At 42.9% G+C, this 22,345-nt stretch overlaps 1 protein-coding gene across 6 annotated transcripts in view; it reads right to left on the bottom strand.

Annotated features, from left to right (window-relative positions):
- Positions 1-22,345, bottom strand: part of LRP1B (LDL receptor related protein 1B) — a 1,123,330-nt gene that overhangs the window by 900,617 nt on the left and 200,368 nt on the right. For all 6 annotated transcript variants that reach the window (XM_072122223.1, XM_072122226.1, XM_072122225.1 and 3 more), the window contains exon 2: positions 2,683-2,805. In XM_072122223.1, the coding sequence (XP_071978324.1) occupies positions 2,683-2,805 (123 nt within the window). The remainder of the gene's footprint in view (positions 1-2,682; positions 2,806-22,345) is intronic.

Here is a 22,345-nt window from a genome sequence, read left to right as displayed (position 1 = left end):
TGAATCATTTTTTGTCTGAGATTTAGGTCACATCTTTCCTACAAATGGAGAAAGACAGAAGAACAACAGATATCGGCGCGGAGCTTCGCATCAGTCTTTTATTAAATCTAGCCAATCGCCTCCAACTATCTTGTGAGTTTTTCAGCAAATAAAAAGTACTTAATGCTTCTCCTCGATACTTTATAAATCCTCGGTGCGCTTTGTTCTTGTCAGTCTCAGTCTTTTATACGTCGTGATTAACATAGTGACATTCAACAGGAAACATTCTCATTTTCCTTCGACACAAACTGGGGACATTAAAATTTAATAACATCTTCTCTCTAGTCATTTGTGCTCCGTAATCTATTCACATACTGCTGTGCTCTCCGACGGCTCCTGCCACTTCTATGGGTATTGTTAAGCAATGTTAAGCAAACCTGTATTTTCCATCTAGTTTCTTTAAGCGGATCTGTTTTCCTTCCACTTGTGCCGGAGCCATAGTTATGATCTATCGCTTTTATATATTTTCTTACAGATAACAGCTCGCGTTTATGTAGCGTTTGGCTTTGTGCTCTGGAGAGATCTATATTTCCAATAGAAGGTAATGAATAATAGCAAAGATACTTTTTTCTATTTTTTTTTCTAAAGGATAAAAAAATCACTGTAAAAAAAGGTGTGATTTCTATACCTTGTGTCAATCTAAAAGAAAAAAATATGATATAAAAGGGTCATCAAGCTGCTTGGGGCTACGTATACATATTGGCAGAAGTGAACCTAAACTCTCTCCTGCCTCAGAGCTATGGAATGGCGCTGCCCTCTGTCCCATCGAGTAGATGTGCACAGGGATGTAAGTATGAGAGGCTAGACCCCATAGCAGAATTCTGAATGGTGCCCCCTGTGTCCCATCTAGTAGATGTATACAGGGATGTAACTAGGAGAGGTTAGACCCCATAGCAGAATTCTGAATGGTGTCCCCTCTGTCCCATCTAGTAGATGTATACAGTGGCGTAACTAGGAGAGGTTAGACCCCATAGCAGAATTATGAATGAGGCCCCCTCTGTCCCATCTAGTAGATGTATACAATGAGATAACTAGGAGAGGCTAGACCCCATGGCAGAATTCTGAATGGTGCCCCCTCTGTCCCATCTAGTAGATGTATACAGGGATGTAACTAGGAGAGGTTAGACCCCATAGCAGAATTATGAATGAGGCCCCCTCTGTCCCATCTAGTAGATGTATACAATGAGATAACTAGGAGAGGTTAGACCCCATGGCAGAATTCTGAATGGTGCCCCCTCTGTCCCATCTAGTAGATGTACACAGGGATGTAAGTAGGAGAGGCTAGACCCCATAGCAGAATTCTGAATGGTGTCCCCTCTGTCCCATGCAGTATATGTATATTGTTTTTTTTTTAGTAAAGTTTAGTAAGTTTTCCATGTTGCGTCTCAAACCCCTCTTTACATCAGGTATTGAGAAACATATTTTTAAGTGTCAGGTCCTGCTTTGTACCATCTTATTGCATCCCTGATGCAGATCATAATCTTGCCGTGGTGGTGGTGCCTGAGGCAAGAGGCTCAACTCACCTGTATTGAGGAATATCTCTTTGACTTAGATTAATATTAAAATAATTATCATTTTCATGAGATTGCTGTTTGATGAGAAACTCAGGTATGTCGCAAATGTTTTATGCAGAAAAACTGGGAAAAAAAACTGCTTCCAAGTAAGAACTCTGTCTGGGTTTTATATCTATGTTCATGAACAATACATTCACCTTCCATTGATCAACCCATGAGTGCCGAGCTGGTTTCCATCAAAAATGTTTAAGTATAACTTAAAAGACATCTACTCCCAGCATGAAGGATTGTAGACCAAGCACAATTACATATTGTATTCCCTTGTTTTTATAAAAAAAAATCTTTAATGATTATGTAAATTAGTTGCTCCAAGATCCATTAACAATTATGAAGCCCCTCTGGCTCATTTGCATAATTTTTAAAGCCTTTTTTTGTAAAAACAGGGGCATCAAAAGCTTAAAGAAGAGCAGATCCTGCCAGAAGGGGTAAACACCAGTATGTCAGTGTGCTCGCTTTACAATCCTTCATCCTGGTGGAACACGTCCTTTAAGGTGTATGGATTAGATTTACTAAACTCTAACATATTTTTGTAAAAAAAAACACTTGACACCAAGGACCAGCAAACTGGGTAATTATGATGCAGTACAACACAGATTGGTTTCCTTAGAAATAATTCTATATTTGCTAAAAGAGAAAATTTCAATGCTCTTGAAATACATCAAAAAGTACAATACGATAATCATGTAATAGCTTACATATATCAGGAAAGGAAGTGGTGGTTTGATAACTTTCCAGTCCTTCACAATGTAGACTAGAAAAATTTATATTCCAACCAGTCCAACCCTTGACCCAAGGGATATAATTATCATAGAGCTCAAAAAATATAATTCTTTAGGTCATAACAAGAAATTTGCATTGAAAACACCAAAAATGCCATTGATAGAAATGAGTCCACTTCAATTATTTACACGTCATCTCCTACGCCTTCAATTATTTACATTTCATAATTGTCTGAATAATAATAATAATAATTATTATTATTATTATTATTATTATTCAAACTCATGAAAATAGCACATGAACCCGAAAGCAATAGACTCTGAAACGTGAGATAAAAGCCATAACTTACAGTGACCTAACGTTTCGTCTGACTTATCCGGACAGTCCTGTTCTCCATCACATAGCCAGCTCTGTGACACACACGTGACATTATCGTGACATAGGAATTCTCCGGGATCACACAACTGTTGTTCTGAAATTCAAAATGAGGTTGAATTAAAATAAATCATTAAAAATAAATCATTAGGATTATACATTGACGAGACGTGGGCAATGGAAAGGGGCAAAAGGGGCAAAATCATAAAACCATTAGAAAAGCAACCAACTTATTACAAGTCATGCATAAACTGGTAGTAGCTAATGTTGCTTGATCAAAGTACTTGCTCATCATTGAAAACAAATTACTCTCAAATAAGAATTTTTTTATGGTTTTCTGGTAGATTGGTAGATTTATGGTTTTCTGGTATTTATTGGAGATTCTGCCCAGAAAAAGTCAAAATTAGCTTTCTCCAGACCACAGGATAATGAATAATTTCTGGGTTGGACCAAGAGATTGCTCTTAATACATCCATTAAAGGAGATGTCTGATCATCTAATATATCAATAATCAATCTGCATACATTGCAATGTGATCTTAAAACTAACATTTTTTTTCAATAGATTATGATCATAGAAATGTCAATAGCTGTGTAGGGGCGTTATTGTCCCTTTATATCTCCAGGACCAATAAAGTTGATGACTCCATTCTCAGTGTAGTGGTTGAATAAGTTACTGCAGCATAGTTTCCTGACAGGGAAGGAAGAGCCCTGAGCTTCCACCACCACTGTTCCTGCCTACTTGCCCACACTAATCTAGCCCACAGGTAACAACTGGACGATGGTCTCTACCCTGGGTACATGCTCAGAACGAATAAATTAACAGAGTTTGAGCAGACAAACGTGAAGTCAGTCTAATTGGATCAGAACCAAGATGGCAGCACCGGTCGAAAATAATCAGCCCCTTGCTCATGGAGTGGAAGAGGGAGAGGGGTTAGCCGTTTGTACACCATGCTCACCACATTGTGATCGGCTGTAGTAGACCGGTATGGGGGGGGGGGCGTGATCTGGCCAGAGATATTGCAGCCAGGTCATGGAACATGTGCATGAGGTCTAACCAAGAAAATTGTTAGCAAGCAAGCAAAAGTCAGAGTGACCAGAAGTTTAAAGTAAGGTACAATAGAATCCATCAGAATCAACTGATCCAGAAGATCCATTATCAGGCCCTGAATGGAAAGACAAGGAAGGGGGGGGGTAGATGTGATGCCTAAACTCTGCCCCTGCAGTAGAATGGTTAAGCCATCCATCACTCCAACAAGGACCTGTGACACACCCCCAGCTCAGAGACAACATGTCAATCATCATCCTCAAACAGAGCATAGCCCCGGATGTGGTCACAAGCCAAGAACACTGCACAAAGAACCCATCAGAGAGTTCTGATACTACGCCTCTCTTCAAAGGAATAGAAGAGTATCTGCAGTAATTGGCTTGACCACTACACTGAGAGTGGAGCTGTCCGCTTATTGTTCCAACCACTACCGCCACCAATCTTCACCGAAATACCTATTCTATAGTTATGTTATCAATATTTTAAACCCAGAAAAAAAACATTTCAACTTGATCAAGTATCATTTGTAAAACCCTTTCATCTAAAAATATGTCATAGAAATAAGAAGTAGAATTCTGCTTTAGAGTCTTGTATTAAAATATAGATTAAATGTCGTCTAAACTCCTTTCCAGCCTGTACCTGGCATTTCATTTAGAGAACTTTCAAGTTCTTTCGAGTGAGGTCAAGCCAAAATAACCTAGAAAATTATTTCTGTGATCTCGCTAATAAAAATAAGAGGCCTGACATCATTGTAAACGAGAGACGGATAAAGGGAACATTCTTTAAGAGGGAAATTGAAGCTAAAGATATTTTTCATGGCTTCTATTCCTCATACTTTTACAAAAATCTAATAAATTCATGGGAAGAAAATATACTTTAAAATACATTTCAAGGTCATTATTTAATAAAGTAATCATAACTCGCAGCCTGAGTCGAAAAATACTCTGTTCGTTGAATGCGCGATGGGAGGTGAAAGAGGACTGCTCCTGGAAATGGGGTTTCGGAGTTGACGGATGTAGTGATGTAGAGTGAAAGGATCACAAATGCTCCACTAAAACCATCGTAAAACTACCGAGTAGAAAATTATTTTCAGGATTTAAAGTGTCCTTGTGTATCCAACATATAGAAACTATATCCACAAATCTCCGATATCGGGTTCTCATAGCAGATCGTTCCCAACAGAGCCCCTGGAAACATACAAAGTAACTACTAAAGAAAGAGAAGGCGGCCATGTATCATCTGGAGAGAAAGCAGTAAAATAGGAAGGAGCAACTAATCCTGAAAGTTGTCTTATGTTTAGGCGGCATGGTGCCGTTTTACTTTAGTGACCTAGTTACTCATTGTGGCGGCGCACTGACTGCACTTGTTGCAACCGAGTGGAAATTTATGGAATCTATTAAACATGTGAAAAGATTTTTCATGAGTTAAAGGGACTTAACTGGGAATTTTGAGATGGATTTTAAGTATAGTTTTTACTTATTTTTGTTTTCTTTTATTTACTCCCCGCCATAGGCTGCTTTAAAGTTGCACTACTATGGGGGTCATTTACTAAGGGCCCGATTCGCGTTTTCCCGACGTGTTACCCGAATATTTCCAATTTGCGCCGATTTCCCCTGAATTGCCCCGGGATTTTGGCGCACACGATCGGATTGTGGCGCATCGGCGCTGGGATGCACGCAACGGAAATCGGGGGGCTTGGCCAAACGAAAACCCGACGGATTTGGAAAAACCGCAGCATTTAAAAAAAAAAATCTGTCGCGGAGCTTGCACTTACCTTCACTCAGCCCGGCTCGGTGAACTCCAGCACGTTCCGATGCTCTTCAGCGCAGGAACCACCTTAATGAATCCCGGCCGGACCTGAATCCAGCGCAGAGAACTCGCCGCTGGATCGCGAATGGACCGGGTAAGTAAATCTGCCCCTATGAATTTTGTCCAGACAAAATCACGTATTGGGGGGGTCATATACCTGGCAATTTGGAAGCGCATATACAAACATGGGTACACATTATAGGACTAAATGTGTTTTTTTATGACAGCAGCTATACAGTGGGGGTCATTTACTAAGGGCCCGATTCAAGCAGAGAACGCCCCGCTGGATCGCGAATGGACCAGGTAAGTAAATCTGCCCCAGTATCTGTGTCTTGGCTAGGATGTTTCTGTGCGAGTTCTGAGCTTGGCCTTTGTTTCCTTATGGTTATAATATATGTCCGATCCTTTTTACCATTAGTTTTATCACTTATACTACTGGGCTTCCCTTCTGGGCTGACTTTTTTCTGTTCATTACTATGAACTTGTTTTTAATACTACTATCAAGCAATTTGTTTTACACCGTGTAAATGTAATTTTGATATCTTTAACTCCACTTACTTGTTGTTAATGTAGTACGGCATGAGTCAACAAGCATGACTGGGACATAACCTAGGGGTGTTCCATAGTATAAATAGGTTAGTTATTTATGAACCCCCATACTTCCTTGTTTATTTTGGTAAAGACCGCTTCAAAGGTACAAATAAGGGGGTCTTATCTTGATGAGTTACATACTATATAGTATTGCATAGTCTAAAAAGTGAATGGAATGTCTGCCTAGAATAATATTTTTTTTAAAAAAGGAGATGACTTAGGATATGAGTAGCATTGAGTGGACCTGAACCTACAATGATTTGGATCATGCCAAGCGCTTTCGGTGTAGGCCCTTGGACCTAGAATTCAGCTAAAAGTTTGGGATCAGCGTTCACACTCACCCCCCAACAGTAACACCTTGATCTCTGCTGACAAAGCCTTGCTGCCGGCATCAATAGAATCAGAGCCAGCGTCAGCACTGGGCAAGCCTGGGCAAGTGTCGGGTCCCTGAGCTGCTGGAGGGGGGGGGGGGGGGGCACAGAAGGCTGAACATAAGAAATCCTTATATAAAATAACCATGAGGGGGCTGTTTGGGATGATAAACTAGGGAATATTTTACGACAGGAGACTCTTTTAGTTTCTGAATTGATAATGCTGCACTGTGAGTTTACTGCAAAAGGACCCACTGTTCTCTATCACCCAGGGGCCTACTGAAACCTGGAGCCAACCCTGAATAGGATAACACCCAGAATTGGTGACAGCAAAGATCGTGGGTGAGCATTCGCTCATCTCTAAATATGAAATAAGCCACTAGTTATAACTAGGAAGAAACCTATTTAAAAAATGTTATTAAAAAATTAGCTTCCCTGTGTCACAACCACAATAGTTATTTTACAGTATCCTCTAAATTCAAAGGGTTATATATCTAAGGTATTAGAGGGCCGGTCCACCAGATTCATATTCCTTTAGATACATCGGCAAAACATAAGCAATAATATTTAAGTTTGCAAATAAATTAGGCTCCTGTATTGGGACTGAACATAACCCAGTACGTTGAATATTCTTAAAGAATATTTAAAATTCATTTTCTTAATCAAAATCAAAGACGACCAAAGCCCCACTGTGATGAAATTTGAAGCTTTCGTAATCATATCCCTTAATAAACATTCTTTGCAAGCTAAAGTCAACCTAAAAAAGTAATAAAACAATAAAGATAAAATTACCAAAAAAAACAGATTTAAGATATTTCCAGAGAAATAAAAAAACACTTATAAAAACACGGCTTTCAATACATGTAAAACTCTGTTTTTCCTCTCTAACATTTATCATCTCTTCTACATAGGATTTTCCTTTGCTTCGGCAGCAATAAACCTGACTCAGATCATTCATTGTAAATACTGCTGAATCCAAATAGATTCATCACGTGACTTTGCCCGGTGCCAAATCCTACATGTGTGGGCTTATTGTTCGAGTGGCTCGGGGAAAGCTTAGGAGGAAAAAAAATAAATAAAAGCCGAATAAATTGACTTTCCACAACTGGAGAGATGAACTCAGACGCTTACAATTGCAAATTCAGCTAAGTTTTTCCAAACCACCCTGTATTGCTTCCAAGCCGCATATTCAATGTCAGAATGTAATCTCCGTCTTGTAGATGGGGTTATCGGGGCTACCGGAGAAGTGAGAGGTGTCTACAGCTAAACAAGGCAATCTGATGCATACTCTGGAACAAGAAGATTAAATGTATCAATATGCACCGGGGACTAAAATACAGAATCCAGGAGCAATTGATTCCATGGAAGAATTCACTCAGCAGTGACCACAGAAGAAAAGTAATATTACAAAAGGGATAGCCTTCAATTACATATCATGGGTTTAGAGGGTTTTTTTAGTAAAAAAAATCTGCACCGTAGGCAAGACGGGTAGAAGTACAGTGAGAATAGATTATACCGTCCACTATATTTAGGCTGATGCGATGGAGGTACAGGGTGTAATGCATCTCAGTTGTATAGTCAAATACTGGAAAAGTCCTGCTAACCCAATCGAGAGTGGATTTACCCAAAAATTAGCCCCAGCATATTCTTGGGCCCAAGAGATCAGGTCCATATATAGACATATTCAGGATACCAACTTAGCTTAAAGATCTAAAGATCCACATCATTCATAGCGTAGCTATGCAATAAGTAGGCTCCAGAAATAAGGATACCCCAAAGATACCCCAGAAGTACCAAATAGTTATGGACTTTATTACCTACAATGGACACCCAAAGAAAGAAAAAAATATGTCACATATATTTATACTGCCAATGGGCTGTGCCAAGAGTTGCAACTCAACACTTTCTTTATCACACGGTCCCCCTTTTTAAATTACAGGAGGTCCCCTACTTAAGAACACCTGACTTACAGATGACCCCTAGTTACAAACGGACTTCTGGATGTTGGTAATCACTGTACTTTAGTCCTAGGCTACAATAATCAGCTGTAACAGTTATTAAATGTGTCTGTAATTAAGCTTTATTGTTAATCCTGGTTCTTATAACAACCCAACATTTTTAAAATCCAATTGTCACAGAGACCAAAAAAAAAATTGGCTGGGGTTACAATGATAAAGTATATGGTTTCCAACTTAAGAACAAACCTACAGAACCTATCTTGTACGTAACCCAGGGACTGCCCGTATTTGGGATTTGGAAGCTATGATTGCTTGATTCTTTGTGGAGTTTGTACATTTTTAAGAATTTTGGAAAGCACGGTAATTTGGGTAACAATGACTAATATTTGCTGGAAAACATTATTGCTTTGGAGAGAAATGTCTATTCACCTAAATATTTCGCACTAAGGTATTTTATATGGTCAATGGTCACATATCTGCCAAGATTTCGCTATAAAATAATTATAAACCAGGACACTATAAATTTTCTATTGAGCATATGTGAGACTTGTTATTGTTGATTGAAGTCCATCTGCCCCTGTAAATAATGTTGCCTCATCTGAGAAGTGTGCCTCAAATTTGGAGAAGTACTACTGGCTTGGACAAAAAAACACAAAAAATTCTGATGGGTTACTATGAGAAAAAAATGATGTGGCATTAAGGCTTAATCAGATAATAAGATTAATAAGAATGTTCATAAAAATAGAAATAGAAAGACATTAACCCTTACTATCCAGCCGATGGCATTAAAGGGGAGGTTCAGGTGTAAAGACTTTTTAAACATGGCTGCGCGGGCTTTAAATATAATAAAGAACATATACTTTCCACCGCCGGCTCTCCTGTTCAGCCACTGTGCCGCTTGTCTCTGCCAGGCCTCTGTTTGTATGCAGAGCCCAGTCGTGCCATCCCTACCACCAGTATGCAACTTCTCAGCTTATTTTCTGGCTGTGGGAGGTGTGAGGCAGTAGCCGCAACTTCACAGTGACAGGTTGCACCACGGCTGAACAGGAGCGGTTGGAGGGGGCAGGGTGTAAGCATATATTCTTTATTAGGTTTAAAGCCCCTCCAACCATGTATAAAACAATCTTTAAGCTTGGATAACCCCTTAAAGAACCAGCTGACCTTTTGCCTGTATTTTGACTATTGTTTTGTTTCCTGATTGTGTACCTTATCACCATCTTGGTCTTGACCTGGTTTGTTACAGTTCACTTTTTACCTGTCTTGTGTCTGTTTGTCTGTCTGTCTGTACTTTGCACTTAGCCAGGCAGGTACTCCTGTCCAGTTGGCACCTGTGGTTTAGCGCAGAATGGACAGTGGTCTTAGGAAGTGAAGAGCTTACAAGAGGTCTTGACAAAAGATTTCTGAAGGTGAATAAATTCATAATTCAGGTAAAATAATTTAACAGCTGCATGTAAGAACTCATAGATGTAAAAACTAGTATTGTTTTTAAGCAAAAAGGGGGCCAAATATCTAGAATTTTTAAATAAAAATAAACTTGATGAACCGAAGAAAATGAACATTTGCACAGAAGGACTTGACTTCCATACATGTGTTGGCTCTGTATTGACTATTTTAACCTTAGTGTTGTAACACTTTGGGCTGTGACCACTTTTTCTTGTTATAGTAATAATAATAAACTCTATTAATGCTATTTTTAGGATTTAATTTTTTGGGCGTTTTTCCACACCTGTAGCTTTGATGAACACGTCCCATTGTAATATTTTCTTGTTTATAACACTCCCTTCGCTACAATTATAATAATCCGTGTTACATCAGTGTTTATTGTTTTATTACCTCTTCCTATTGATCATAGTATTTCATATCCAAAATAACAATTAAAATTCGAACAAAGAACAAATTACAAATAGAAACTCGAAATCTCAAAGCTTTGTGTTCAATTACTAGCTAACAAATCAGCCTCCTGGATTGCTCTGTTTGTTCTTTTTTTTCCGTTTTTCCCTGTTTGTTCTTTTTTCTGCTGTTTTTGTTGAACAGCGAGGACACATTTAGAACAAAAGAAGCATTTAGAGCAAAAAAAAAAAATTATATAATTGAAACAAAGAAACTTTTAATTGCACTTGTGATAGTATAAAAACAAAAATACCACGAAAAGCAATTAATAATGAAACGATGAAAGCAGAAAATAATATTGAAAGATCAACGCTAAAACGGTCAAATTACACAAAAAATAATGAAAACACATTCCGAAAAATGTACAGTTAATTTGAGAAGGAATGCGAATGCAAAAATAGTCTTAAAACGAATTTGACAATGTTTTAATTGCAAACAATTTTTTCATGTAACTCAAGAATTAATTTAGGACAAATTTGAATAATTATACAGTGAATTAGATGAATAGATGTGGACAGAGATCTTAATTTCAATTTATATGATGACAATAGGAAACTGATGGCAGGAATTTGCATACATTCAGTTATATCTTTGCCAAAAATACTAGTGAAAGGATGCCAAAAAAAATTTAAAAATTGCGAACCAAAGCACAAAACTTGCATTATAATTCTGCCTTCGGGGTTGAAAAGGCTCTTTAGTTTGTAAACCAGAGGGAATTCACAGACTGGATCATCTCATGTATTGATTTATTTGCTTCTTCGGTAAAAGTGAAAAAAAAAAAATTACTATTTTTTAAAGATTTTCAAAAGCTAATTTTTTTCCTGATATTTCGTCAACATTTTAATTGCATTTCCTGTGTCCAAACTTTTGATAAGCCGAATAGTGACTTTTTGTAGACCCCAATTAAAAATCTTCAGTATTAGAGATGATGTGTGAAGTAGACATGACCACGGTGATCTACTGAATTATATATTTTCAGAAACGGAGGAATAATTAGTGTTTTCTGTTTGGAGAAAGGCTCAGGCCAAATTGTCTGCACTAATAAATCCCTATCATGGATGACATTTTATGCCTTCCTGCACTTCGGTTCAAGAGTAGGGTTGCCTCGGGATCAGATTGTACATTTCCTTCTGCAGCTCAGAGGCTGAGTTATATAAACCTGGTTCCCATTTCAAAGGTTTCATTGTGTCATGTTTTTGGACAAATACAGGAAAAGAAAACCAATGTTGTTACTGGATCTTTTCACTCTGGTCACTAATCCTAATAATATAGTCACAATAAAAACCTGTAGGGGTCTTGACTGCCTGGTTCACATCAAAAAGTAGGGGAGGATGAAGACTGTTACGGGCTCTGGGCTCTATGAATATCATAGCCACTACAAGCCTTGACGTCACCTAAATCTGGTAGCAGTACCAGCTTCTTGGGGAATGGAGGATGTGTCCCTTCTACTGCTTTCAATCTGTGGTTTCATGAAGTTTTGAGGACCTTGCAAGGACCTGAAATGGCTCTTCTGTAGATGGGTATTGAGAGCTGTGAAAGATGTACAAGGATTTCTTATATGAGTCCTTCTGAATATAAAATTTGATGGGTGGTTTGGGTGGCCACGGGTCCCCTAGAAGGCTTGGGTCCTGGGCTACCACTCAAACCACAAATAAGTATTATCCACTTCTGTGAACAAGTTGTGAATTAAGGTAAAAGTATTTTACCAAAACCCCTCATATTTATGACATATCGACAATATAAGTGCAGGTCTAATAGGTAGAGAATTGGGTTTCGCTGACTCTCTTCCGACAGCCTGGCCAAATGGAGAATTTGCCGCATATGTGGGGCCATTCTGCATTCGGTCTATCTGTTCGGCTATTTTCCGTGTTCCCATATTGTCCCTATGTTAGAAAAACAGGGAGAATATGACTTCAAAAAAACTTTCAAATATGAAAAAGAAAAAGGAGAATAAACAGCAGGCAAACCGATCCCTGAACCAATCCCTGCCAAAGTTCTGTGATTTAGAATAAAAGCTAAGATGCCTTTAAGAGGGTTTTTTCATGGGTTGAATGTAAGAAATAAAATTTTGTCTTACCATGGCTTCTAGTTCTAGGGTGACTAGCCATGGCCGCAGTGGCCGGTAACAGAGAGCAAGCGTTGATTTGATTTGCCCAACTGGGAGTATTTGTGAACAGTGATGAGCAGATCCGAACCGCAATGTTCTACAACCAGTAGTTTGGGGTTGGAGTTTGGGCTCATCTGGAAGAGCGGCGGAGCAGTCCATCAACCAGATTTTCTCATCCACCGCTAACACGATCATGGGTGTTAACTAGAGATGAGCGAACATGCTCGTCCGAGCTTGATGCTCGGTCGAGCATTAGGGTACTCGAAACTGCTCGTTGCTCGGACGAATACTTTGCCCGCTCGAGAAAATGGCAGCTCCCGCCGTTTTGCTTTTTGGCGGCCAGAAACAGAGCCAATCACAAGCCAGGAGACTCTGCACTCCACCCAGCATGACGTGGTACCCTTACACGTCGATAGCAGTGGTTGGCTGGCCAGATCAGGTGACCCTGGGATAGACTAGCCGCTGGCCGCGCTGCTCGGATCATTCTGTCTCTGGATGCCGCTAGGGAGAGAGCTGCTGCTGGTCAGGGAAAGCGTTAGGGTGTTCTATTAGCTTACTGTTAGGCAGGAGTGATTCTCAAAGAACCCAACAGCCCTTCTTAGGGCTACAATAACGTTCTACTTTTTTTATTTTAATTTGCATCTTTTACCATTTTGTGAGGAATTAGCAGGGGGACTTGCTACCGTTGTGTTTAGCGCTTAGTGGCACACATATCCATAGCAAAGGCTGAAGTGGCAAAATTCAGTAGGGGTTGGATTTCTATTAGGCAATAACTCAGTGTCATCTCATCTGGCATAGTAGTGTGCTTCCTTTGATACTTGGCTAGAAAATAGCCATAGGAGAATACAAATAGCTTCTTGAAGCCTACAGTAGCGTTCTATATATTTGATTTCTGGTTGATCTGCTGGTGGCTGTAGTTTCTGCAGTGCATGTACTTGCCAATTCTGAGCAATTTGTAGTGAGACTTGCGACCGCTGTGTTCTGCGCTTAGTGGCGCACATATCCATAGCAAAGGCTGAAGTGGGAAAATTCAGTAGGGGTTGGATTTCTATTAGGCAATAACTCAGTGTCATCTCATCTGGCATAGTAGTGTGCTTCCTTTGATACTTGGCTAGAAAATAGCCATAGGAGAATACAAATAGCTTCTTGAAGCCTACAGTAGCGTTCTATATATTTGATTTCTGGTTGATCTGCTGGTGGCTGTAGTTTCTGCAGTGCATGTACTTGCCAATTCTGAGCAATTTGTAGTGAGACTTGCGACCGCTGTGTTCTGCGCTTAGTGGCGCACATATCCATAGCAAAGGCTGAAGTGGCAAAATTCAGTAGGGGTTGGATTTCTATTAGGCAATAACTCAGTGTCATCTCATCTGGCATAGTAGTGTGCTTCCTTTGATACTTGGCTAGAAAATAGCCATAGGAGAATACAAATAGCTTCTTGAAGCCTACAGTAGCGTTCTATATATTTGATTTCTGGTTGATCTGCTGGTGGCTGTAGTTTCTGCAGTGCATGTACTTGCCAATTCTGAGCAATTTGTAGTGAGACTTGCGACCGCTGTGTTCTGCGCTTAGTGGCGCACATATCCATAGCAAAGGCTGAAGTGGCAAAATTCAGTAGGGGTTGGATTTCTATTAGGCAATAACTCAGTGTCATCTCATCTGGCATAGTAGTGTGCTTCCTTTGATACTTGGCTAGAAAATAGCCATAGGAGAATACAAATAGCTTCTTGAAGCCTACAGTAGCGTTCTATATATTTGATTTCTGGTTGATCTGCTGGTGGCTGTAGTTTCTGCAGTGCATGTACTTGCCAATTCTGAGCAATTTGTAGTGAGACTTGCGACCGCTGTGTTCTGCGCTTAGTGGCGCACATATCCATAGCAAAGGCTGAAGTGGGAAAATTCAGTAGGGGTTGGATTTCTATTAGGCAATAACTCAGTGTCATCTCATCTGGCATAGTAGTGTGCTTCCTTTGATACTTGGCTAGAAAATAGCCATAGGAGAATACAAATAGCTTCTTGAAGCCTACAGTAGCGTTCTATATATTTGATTTCTGGTTGATCTGCTGGTGGCTGTAGTTTCTGCAGTGCATGTACTTGCCAATTCTGAGCAATTTGTAGTGAGACTTGCGACCGCTGTGTTCTGCGCTTAGTGGCGCACATATCCATAGCAAAGGCTGAAGTGGCAAAATTCAGTAGGGGTTGGATTTCTATTAGGCAATAACTCAGTGTCATCTCATCTGGCATAGTAGTGTGCTTCCTTTGATACTTGGCTAGAAAATAGCCATAGCAATAGGATAGGATTGTTTGGTTCTAAAAACTCAAAAAAAAACAAAAAACACAAAAAAAAACAAAAAACACAAAAAAACACACAAAAAAAAAAAGTAAAAAAAAAAAAAAAGTTATAACTCTCATTTTAAAAATGTTTAACCCCAGGGCTAGGGGTAGAGGACGAGGGCGGGGACGTGGGCGTCCAACTACTGCAGGGGTCAGAGGCCGTGGTCCTGGGCGGGGTGAGACACCACCTGCTGATGAGGGAGCAGGGGAACGCCGCAGAGCTACACTCCCTAGGTTCATGTCTGAAGTTACTGGGACTCGTGGTAGAGCACTGTTGAGGCCAGAACAGTGCGAACAGGTGATGTCGTGGATTGCTGACAATGCTTCGAGCAATTTGTCCACCACCAGTCAGTCTTCCACGCAGTCCACCCATGTCACCGAAATCCCCACTCCTCCAGCTCCTGCACCTCAGCCTCCTCCCCCCCAGTCTGCCCCCTCCCAGGAAAATTTGCCATTTGAACCGGCATACTCTGAGGAACTGTTTTCTGGACCCTTCCCACAGTCACAAACCACTTGTCCGGTTGCTGCTGAGCAATTTTCCGATGCCCAGGTTTTCCACCAGTCACAGTCTGTGGGTGATGATGACCTTCTTGACGTAGTGGAAGTGTGTAAAGAGGTGTCCGACGATGAGGAGACACGGTTGTCAGACAGTGGGGAAGTTGTTGTCAGGGCAGGAAGTCCGAGGGGGGAGCAGACTGAGGGATCGGAGGATGATGAGGTGACAGACCCAAGCTGGGTTGAGAGGCCGGGTGAACACAGTGCTTCTGAGACGGAGGAGAGTCCTCGACCTGAACAGGTTGGAAGAGGCAGTGGTGGGGCCAGACGGAGAGGCAGGGCCAGAGCTGGTGCATCAGCGCCACTGTCAACTAGTGAAGCTCCCGTGGTGAGGGCTCTTGCGGCGAGGGCTAGATCTTCAGAAGTGTGGAGGTTCTTTAAGGAAACACCGGATGACCGACGGACTGTGGTGTGCAACATTTGCCAAACCAGGCTCAGCAGGGGTTCCACCACTACTAGCTTAACTACCACCAGTATGCGCAGGCATATGAATGCTAAGCACCCCACTCAGTGGCAACAAGCCCGTTCACCTCCGGCCGTGCACACCACTGCTCCTTCCCCTGTGTCAGCTGCTAGTCAGCCCCCTGCCCAGGACCCTGGCCCAAAAACCCCATCGTCGCCTCCACGATCCTCCACAGCATCCACCAGCGTTCAGCTCTCCATACCCCAGACGCTGGAGCGGAAACGCAAATATAGTGCAACCCACCCGCACGCCCAAGCCCTTAATGTGCACATCTCCAGATTGCTTAGCCTGGAGATGCTGCCCTATAGGCTAGTAGAGACCGAGGCCTTTCGCAACCTCATGGCGGCGGCCGCCCCTCGGTATTCGGTCCCCAGCCGCCACTACTTTTCCCGATGTGCCGTCCCAGCCCTGCACCAGCACGTGTCAGACAACATCATCCGTGCCCTGACCAACGCCGTTTCTGACAAGGTCCACCTGACCACGGACACGTGGACGAGTGCTGCCGGGCAGGGCCACTATATATCGCTGACGGCACATTGGGTTAACTTGGTGGAGGCTGGGACCGAGACTGACCCTGGGGCTGCTCATATACTGCCGACGCCGAGGATTGCGGGGCCTACCTCGGTCCAGGTGTTTCAGGCCTACTATGCCTCCTCCTCCTCCCACCCCTCCTCCACCTCCTCCTCCGAACTACCATCCGTGGGCACGGCGCCATCAGTCGGTAGCTCTAGGCACAGCAGCAGTGCCGTCGCTAAGCGACAGCAGGCGGTGCTCAAACTGCTGAGCCTAGGCGACAAAAGGCACACCGCCCAAGAGCTATTACAGGGCATCACGGCGCAGACTGATCTGTGGCTGGCACCGCTGAACCTCAAGCCGGGAATGGTTGTGTGTGACAACGGCCGTAACCTGGTGGCGGCTCTGCAACTCGGCAGACTGACACATGTGCCATGCCTGGCCCATGTGTTAAATCTGATAGTGCAGCGTTTCCTCAAGACATACCCCAATCTGTCTGATTTGCTCACGAAGGTGCGCCGCATCTGTGCGCATTTCAGGAAGTCCAGCCCAGATGCTGCCACTCTCAGGGCAGCGCAGCGCCGCCTCCAACTGCCCGCTCACCGACTGTTGTGCGACGTGCCCACGAGGTGGAATTCAACACTGACCATGTTATCCAGAGTTTACCAGCAGCGCAGAGCGATTGTAGACTGCCAGATGTCAACTTCCACCAGAACTGGTAGTCAGGTCAGTCAGCTTCCTCAAGTCTACAATGAGGAGTGGACGTGGATGTCTGATATCTGTCAGGTGCTGAGTAACTTTGAGGAGTCAACACAGATGGTCAGTGGCGATGCCGCCATCATCAGCCTCACCATCCCGCTGCTTGGCCTGTTGAAAAACTCTCTGGTCAGCATGAAGTCGGAAGCTTTGCGCTCGTCACAAGAGACGGGGGAAGAATATTCCCTTGTTGATAGCCAAAGCACCCTGAGGTCTGTTTCTCAGCGCATATCGGAGGAGGTGGAGGTGGAGGAGGATGAGGAGGAAGAGGAGGAGAATGTTGGCGAGACACAAGAGGGGACCATTGTTGAGTCCTTCACTGTTCAGCGTGTATGGGCAGAAGAAGAGGAGTTGGAGGAGTTGGAGGAGGAGGAAATGGACAGTCAGGCCAGTGAGGGGAGTGAATTCTTACGCGTTGGTACTCTGGCGCATATGGCAGATTTCATGCTAGGCTGCCTATCCCGTGACCCTCGCGTTCAAAGAATTTATTCCAGCACCGATTACTGGGTGTTCACTCTCCTGGACCCACGGTACAAGCAAAATCTTGCCACTCTCATCCCTGCAGAGGAAAGGAGTGTGAGAATGCATGAATACCAGCAGGCCCTGGTGCACAAGCTGAAACAGTATTTCCCTTCTGACAGCGCTAGCGGCAGAGTGCGTAGTTCTGCGGGACAAGTAGCGAGGGAGAGTAGGCGAGCAGGCAGCTTGTCCAGCACTGGCAAGGGTACGCTTTACAAGGCTTTTGCCAGCTTTATGTCACCCCAGCAAGACACTGTCACCTGTCCCCAGTCTCGGCAGAGTAGGGCTGATCTTTACAGAAAGATGGTGAGGGAGTACGTAGCTGACCATACCATCGTCCTAAATGATCACACAGCTCCCTACAACTACTGGGTTTCAAAGCTGGACATGTGGCACGAACTGGCGCTGTACGCCTTGGAGGTTCTTGCCTGCCCTGCCGCTAGCGTCTTGTCCGAGCGGGTTTTCAGTGCAGCTGGTGGCATCATCACCGATAAGCGTACACGCCTGTCGACTGACAGCGCTGACAGGCTGACGCTTATTAAAATGAATAAAGGCTGGATTTCTCAGAATTTCCAATCTCCACCAGGTGAAGGAAGCTCAACCTGAATAATTGATCCACTCCTCCTCCTCCTCCTCATTTTCCTCCTTCTCCTCCTCTTTGTACAGTAAAGCAGAGGAAAATGGCTATTTTTTGACAGGGCCCACTGGCTCTTGCTATACTTCATGCATTTAATTTTTCTGGAGGGCCACCTACCCGGTCCTCTGTTTGAAACAATTTTTGTGAGTGCCACATACAGGCACTCAATCTATTCCATTTTTCTGGAGGGCCACCTACCCGGTCCTCTGGTTTGAACAATTTTTGGGACTGCCACATACAGGCACTCAATCTATTCCATTTTACTGGAGGGCCACCTACCTGCTCCTCTGGTTTGAAGAATTTTTGGGACTGCCACATACAGGCACTCAATCTATTCCATTTTACTGGAGGGCCACCTACCTGCTCCTCTGGTTTGAAACATTTTTGGGACTGCCACATACAGGCACTCAATCTATTCCATTTTACTGCAGGGCCACCTACCTGCTCCTCTGGTTTGAAGAATTTTTGGGACTGCCACATACAGGCACTCAATCTATTCCATTTTACTGGAGGGCCACCTACCTGCTCCTCTGGTTTGAAACATTTTTGGGACTGCCACATACAGGCACTCAATCTATCCCATTTTACTGGAGGGCCACCTACCTGCTCCTCTGGTTTGAAACATTTTTGGGACTGCCACATACAGGCACTCAATCTATTCCATTTTACTGCAGGGCCACCTACCTGCTCCTCTGGTTTGAACAATTTTTGGGACTGCCACATACAGGCACTCAATCTATTCCATTTTACTGGAGGGCCACCTACCTGCTCCTCTGGTTTGAAGAATTTTTGGGACTGCCACATACAGGCACTCAATCTATTCCATTTTACTGGAGGGCCACCTACCTGCTCCTCTGGTTTGAACAATTTTTGGGACTGCCACATACAGGCACTCAATCTATTCCATTTTACTGGAGGGCCACCTACCTGCTCCTCTGGTTTGAAACATTTTTGGGACTGCCACATACAGGCACTCAATCTATCCCATTTTACTGGAGGGCCACCTACCTGCTCCTCTGGTTTGAAACATTTTTGGGACTGCCACATACAGGCACTCAATCTATTCCATTTTACTGCAGGGCCACCTACCTGCTCCTCTGGTTTGAACAATTTTTGGGACTGCCACATACAGGCACTCAATCTATTCCATTTTACTGGAGGGCCACCTACCTGCTCCTCTGGTTTGAACAATTTTTGGGACTGCCACATACAGGCACTCAATCTATCCCATTTTACTGGAGGGCCACCTACCTGCTCCTCTGGTTTGAAAAATGTTTGGGACTGCCACATACAGGCACTATCCAAATTAAATTGTCTCCATAGCAGCCTCCACACGTTGTCTCCATTGCTACCTCCAAAAGTCGTCCATATAGCTGCCTCCATACATCGTCCCTTTATCAAACGAGGTGTGTCAGGCAGAAATTTGGGTTGTTTTCATGGATTCCACATCAAAGTTGTTAACTTTGTCGCCACCCTGCTGTGTAATCCACAAAATATACTTGCAAACTTTTACCATTTAGGGATATTATTTCAGCGCTTCTTGCGCATCTGTTTACATTCCCCTCACCCGCCATATCCTAAACTTATAAGAACGCTACTACACTTGATCTTATACAAAAGTGCTGTTTGGGGAGTAGCCTAGAGACAGGGGCTTGGATTTGCGAAAGCTCGCCTGGCAGCGGAGCGCCAGCTCCATGCGCATCATGCGCTTCTTGCGCATCTGTTTACATTCCCCTCACCCGGCATATCCTAAACTTATAAGAACGCTACTACACTTGATCTTATACAAAAGTGCTGTTTGGGGAGTAGCCTAGAGACAGGGGCTTGGATTTGCGAAAGCTCGCCTGGCAGCGGAGCGCCAGCTCCATGCGCATCATGCGCTTCTTGCGCATCTGTTTACATTCCCCTCACCCGGCATATCCTAAACTTATAAGAACGCTACTACACTTGATCTTATACAAAAGTGCTGTTTGGGGAGTAGCCTAGAGACAGGGGCTTGGATTGGCGAAAGCTCGCCTGGCAGCGGAGCGCCAGCTCCATGCGCATCATGCGCTTCTTGCGTATCTGTTTACATTCCCCTCACCCGGCATATCCTAAACTTATAAGAACGCTACTACACTTGATCTTATACAAAAGTGCTTTTTGGGGAGTAGCCTAGAGACAGGGGCTTGGATTGGCGAAAGCTCGCCTGGCAGCGGAGCGCCAGCTCCATGCCAAGATCCAACTAACATAGTTTTAACTGCAGCACCTTTAATCTACTACTAGTTCACTGCCTCCATACATGGTCCCCTTATCAAACGAGCTGTGTCAGGCAGAATTTTGGGTTGTTTTCATGGCTTCCATGTTAACTTTGTCGCCACCCTGCTGTGTAATCCACAAAATATACTGGCAAACTTTTATCATGTACCGATATTATTTGAGCACTTCTTGCTCACCTCCTTTGGTTCCTCTCTGCCACCCATTGGTTTGAAGCCTGAGTCCATTTAGGGTATGTCGCCATGACACTCTCTAGCCTGCTGCCGCTGCCTCTGCATGCCGTCCCCTATAGTGTCAGGGTCAATTATTGCATGTTTTAGATGCTATCTAGCTTCATTCTGTCACTCTGTCATGGCCATGCTGTTGCCCATAATTTTGGCATAATGGTGCGTTTAAGCAGCCTCAGAGGCATCCATGCATGCTGCCCCTGCTGTTTCCTGTCCATTTCCGTGGTGTTTCCATCCTTTTCTGAGGTTCCCAGGTGTTTGGCCAAGCTTCCCTGTGCAGAGCCTTGGTCCCCTTGAAAAATGCTCGAGTCTCCCATTGACTTCAATGGGGTTCGTTATTCGAGACGAGCACTCGAGCATCGGGAAAAGTTCGTCTCGAATAACGAGTACCCGAGCATTTTAGTGTTCGCTCATCTCTAGTGTTAACCTTTTAAATACTGGTGGCATCTGAATGCCGGAACCAATCTTTTGGTACAGGTTTGGCCAAACTCACTGAACCCGAAACCCTGACTGGGTCTACTCCTCCCTATTTGTAAACAATTGATCCATGAAACGAGGGCCAGACAGGGTAGATAAATTCATTTTCTTTACTTACTCTTGTCCCGACTCGCATTGGGTTTTCAAGAATTCTCAGAAAACCCCTTTATGTACAAAGGATAACATTGAAATTTGCTGAAATATATCACGAAAGGACAGCAGAATTGGAATTTCTCTGAGGATAGGCCACTTCCATTATATTAATAGTGGATGATAGTAAATGTCATATTTACACGTGGTGCACGACAGATGGAGACAGACAGACACACAGAAAGATAGATAGACAGACAAACTGATAGATGATAGATAGATAGATAGATAGATAGATAGATAGATAGATAGATAGATAGATACAAAAAGTAGAGTTCAAGTCCGCACAGCTTTATGGAACCCCTAAGGAGGGGGGGTGCAGAGCCCGCCAAGGTACTCGCGTGGTCCTTATGCAGATAGAAATTGGAAAAAGCGAGTAGCACTCCAAAGGTAGAATTCAAAAGTTAGTGAACTTTATTGAGGCAAGTGGCAACGTTTCGGTGTTGAAAAAGGTGTCCAACACCTAAACGTTGCCACTTGCCTCAATAAAGATCATCAACTTTTGAATTCTACCTTTGGAGTGCTGCTCGCTTTTTCCAATTTCTAGATAGATAGATAGATAGATAGATATGAGATAGATAGATATGAGATAGATAGATAGATAGATAGATAGATAGATAGATAGATGATAGATAGATAGATAGATAGATAGATAGATAGATAGATAGATAGATAGATAGATAGATAGATAGATAGATAGATAGGAGATAGAAGATAGAAGATAGATAGATAGATAGATAGATAGATAGATAGATAGATAGATAGATACATGATTTACATTTTATTATATGGAGGATATATTGTAATTTTTACTGTATTTAGGGCAGGTAATAGTCTGGAGGACCTCATGATCTTTGCTCCAGCCCTGAATGCGCTTCATGTATTCATACACACACATGTTATCTTCTCCATCACTGCCTCATCTTGTGGAATCCCTTGTGCTTGTTATATAAGGAATTCATTATGATCTACCAGATAAT

Source organism: Engystomops pustulosus, chromosome 8 (assembly GCF_040894005.1).
Source record: "Engystomops pustulosus chromosome 8, aEngPut4.maternal, whole genome shotgun sequence".
In the NCBI taxonomy this organism is placed as follows: domain Eukaryota; kingdom Metazoa; phylum Chordata; class Amphibia; order Anura; family Leptodactylidae; genus Engystomops; species Engystomops pustulosus.
Note: the sequence above shows the minus strand (reverse complement) of the source record. Positions and strands in the feature narration are given on the sequence as shown.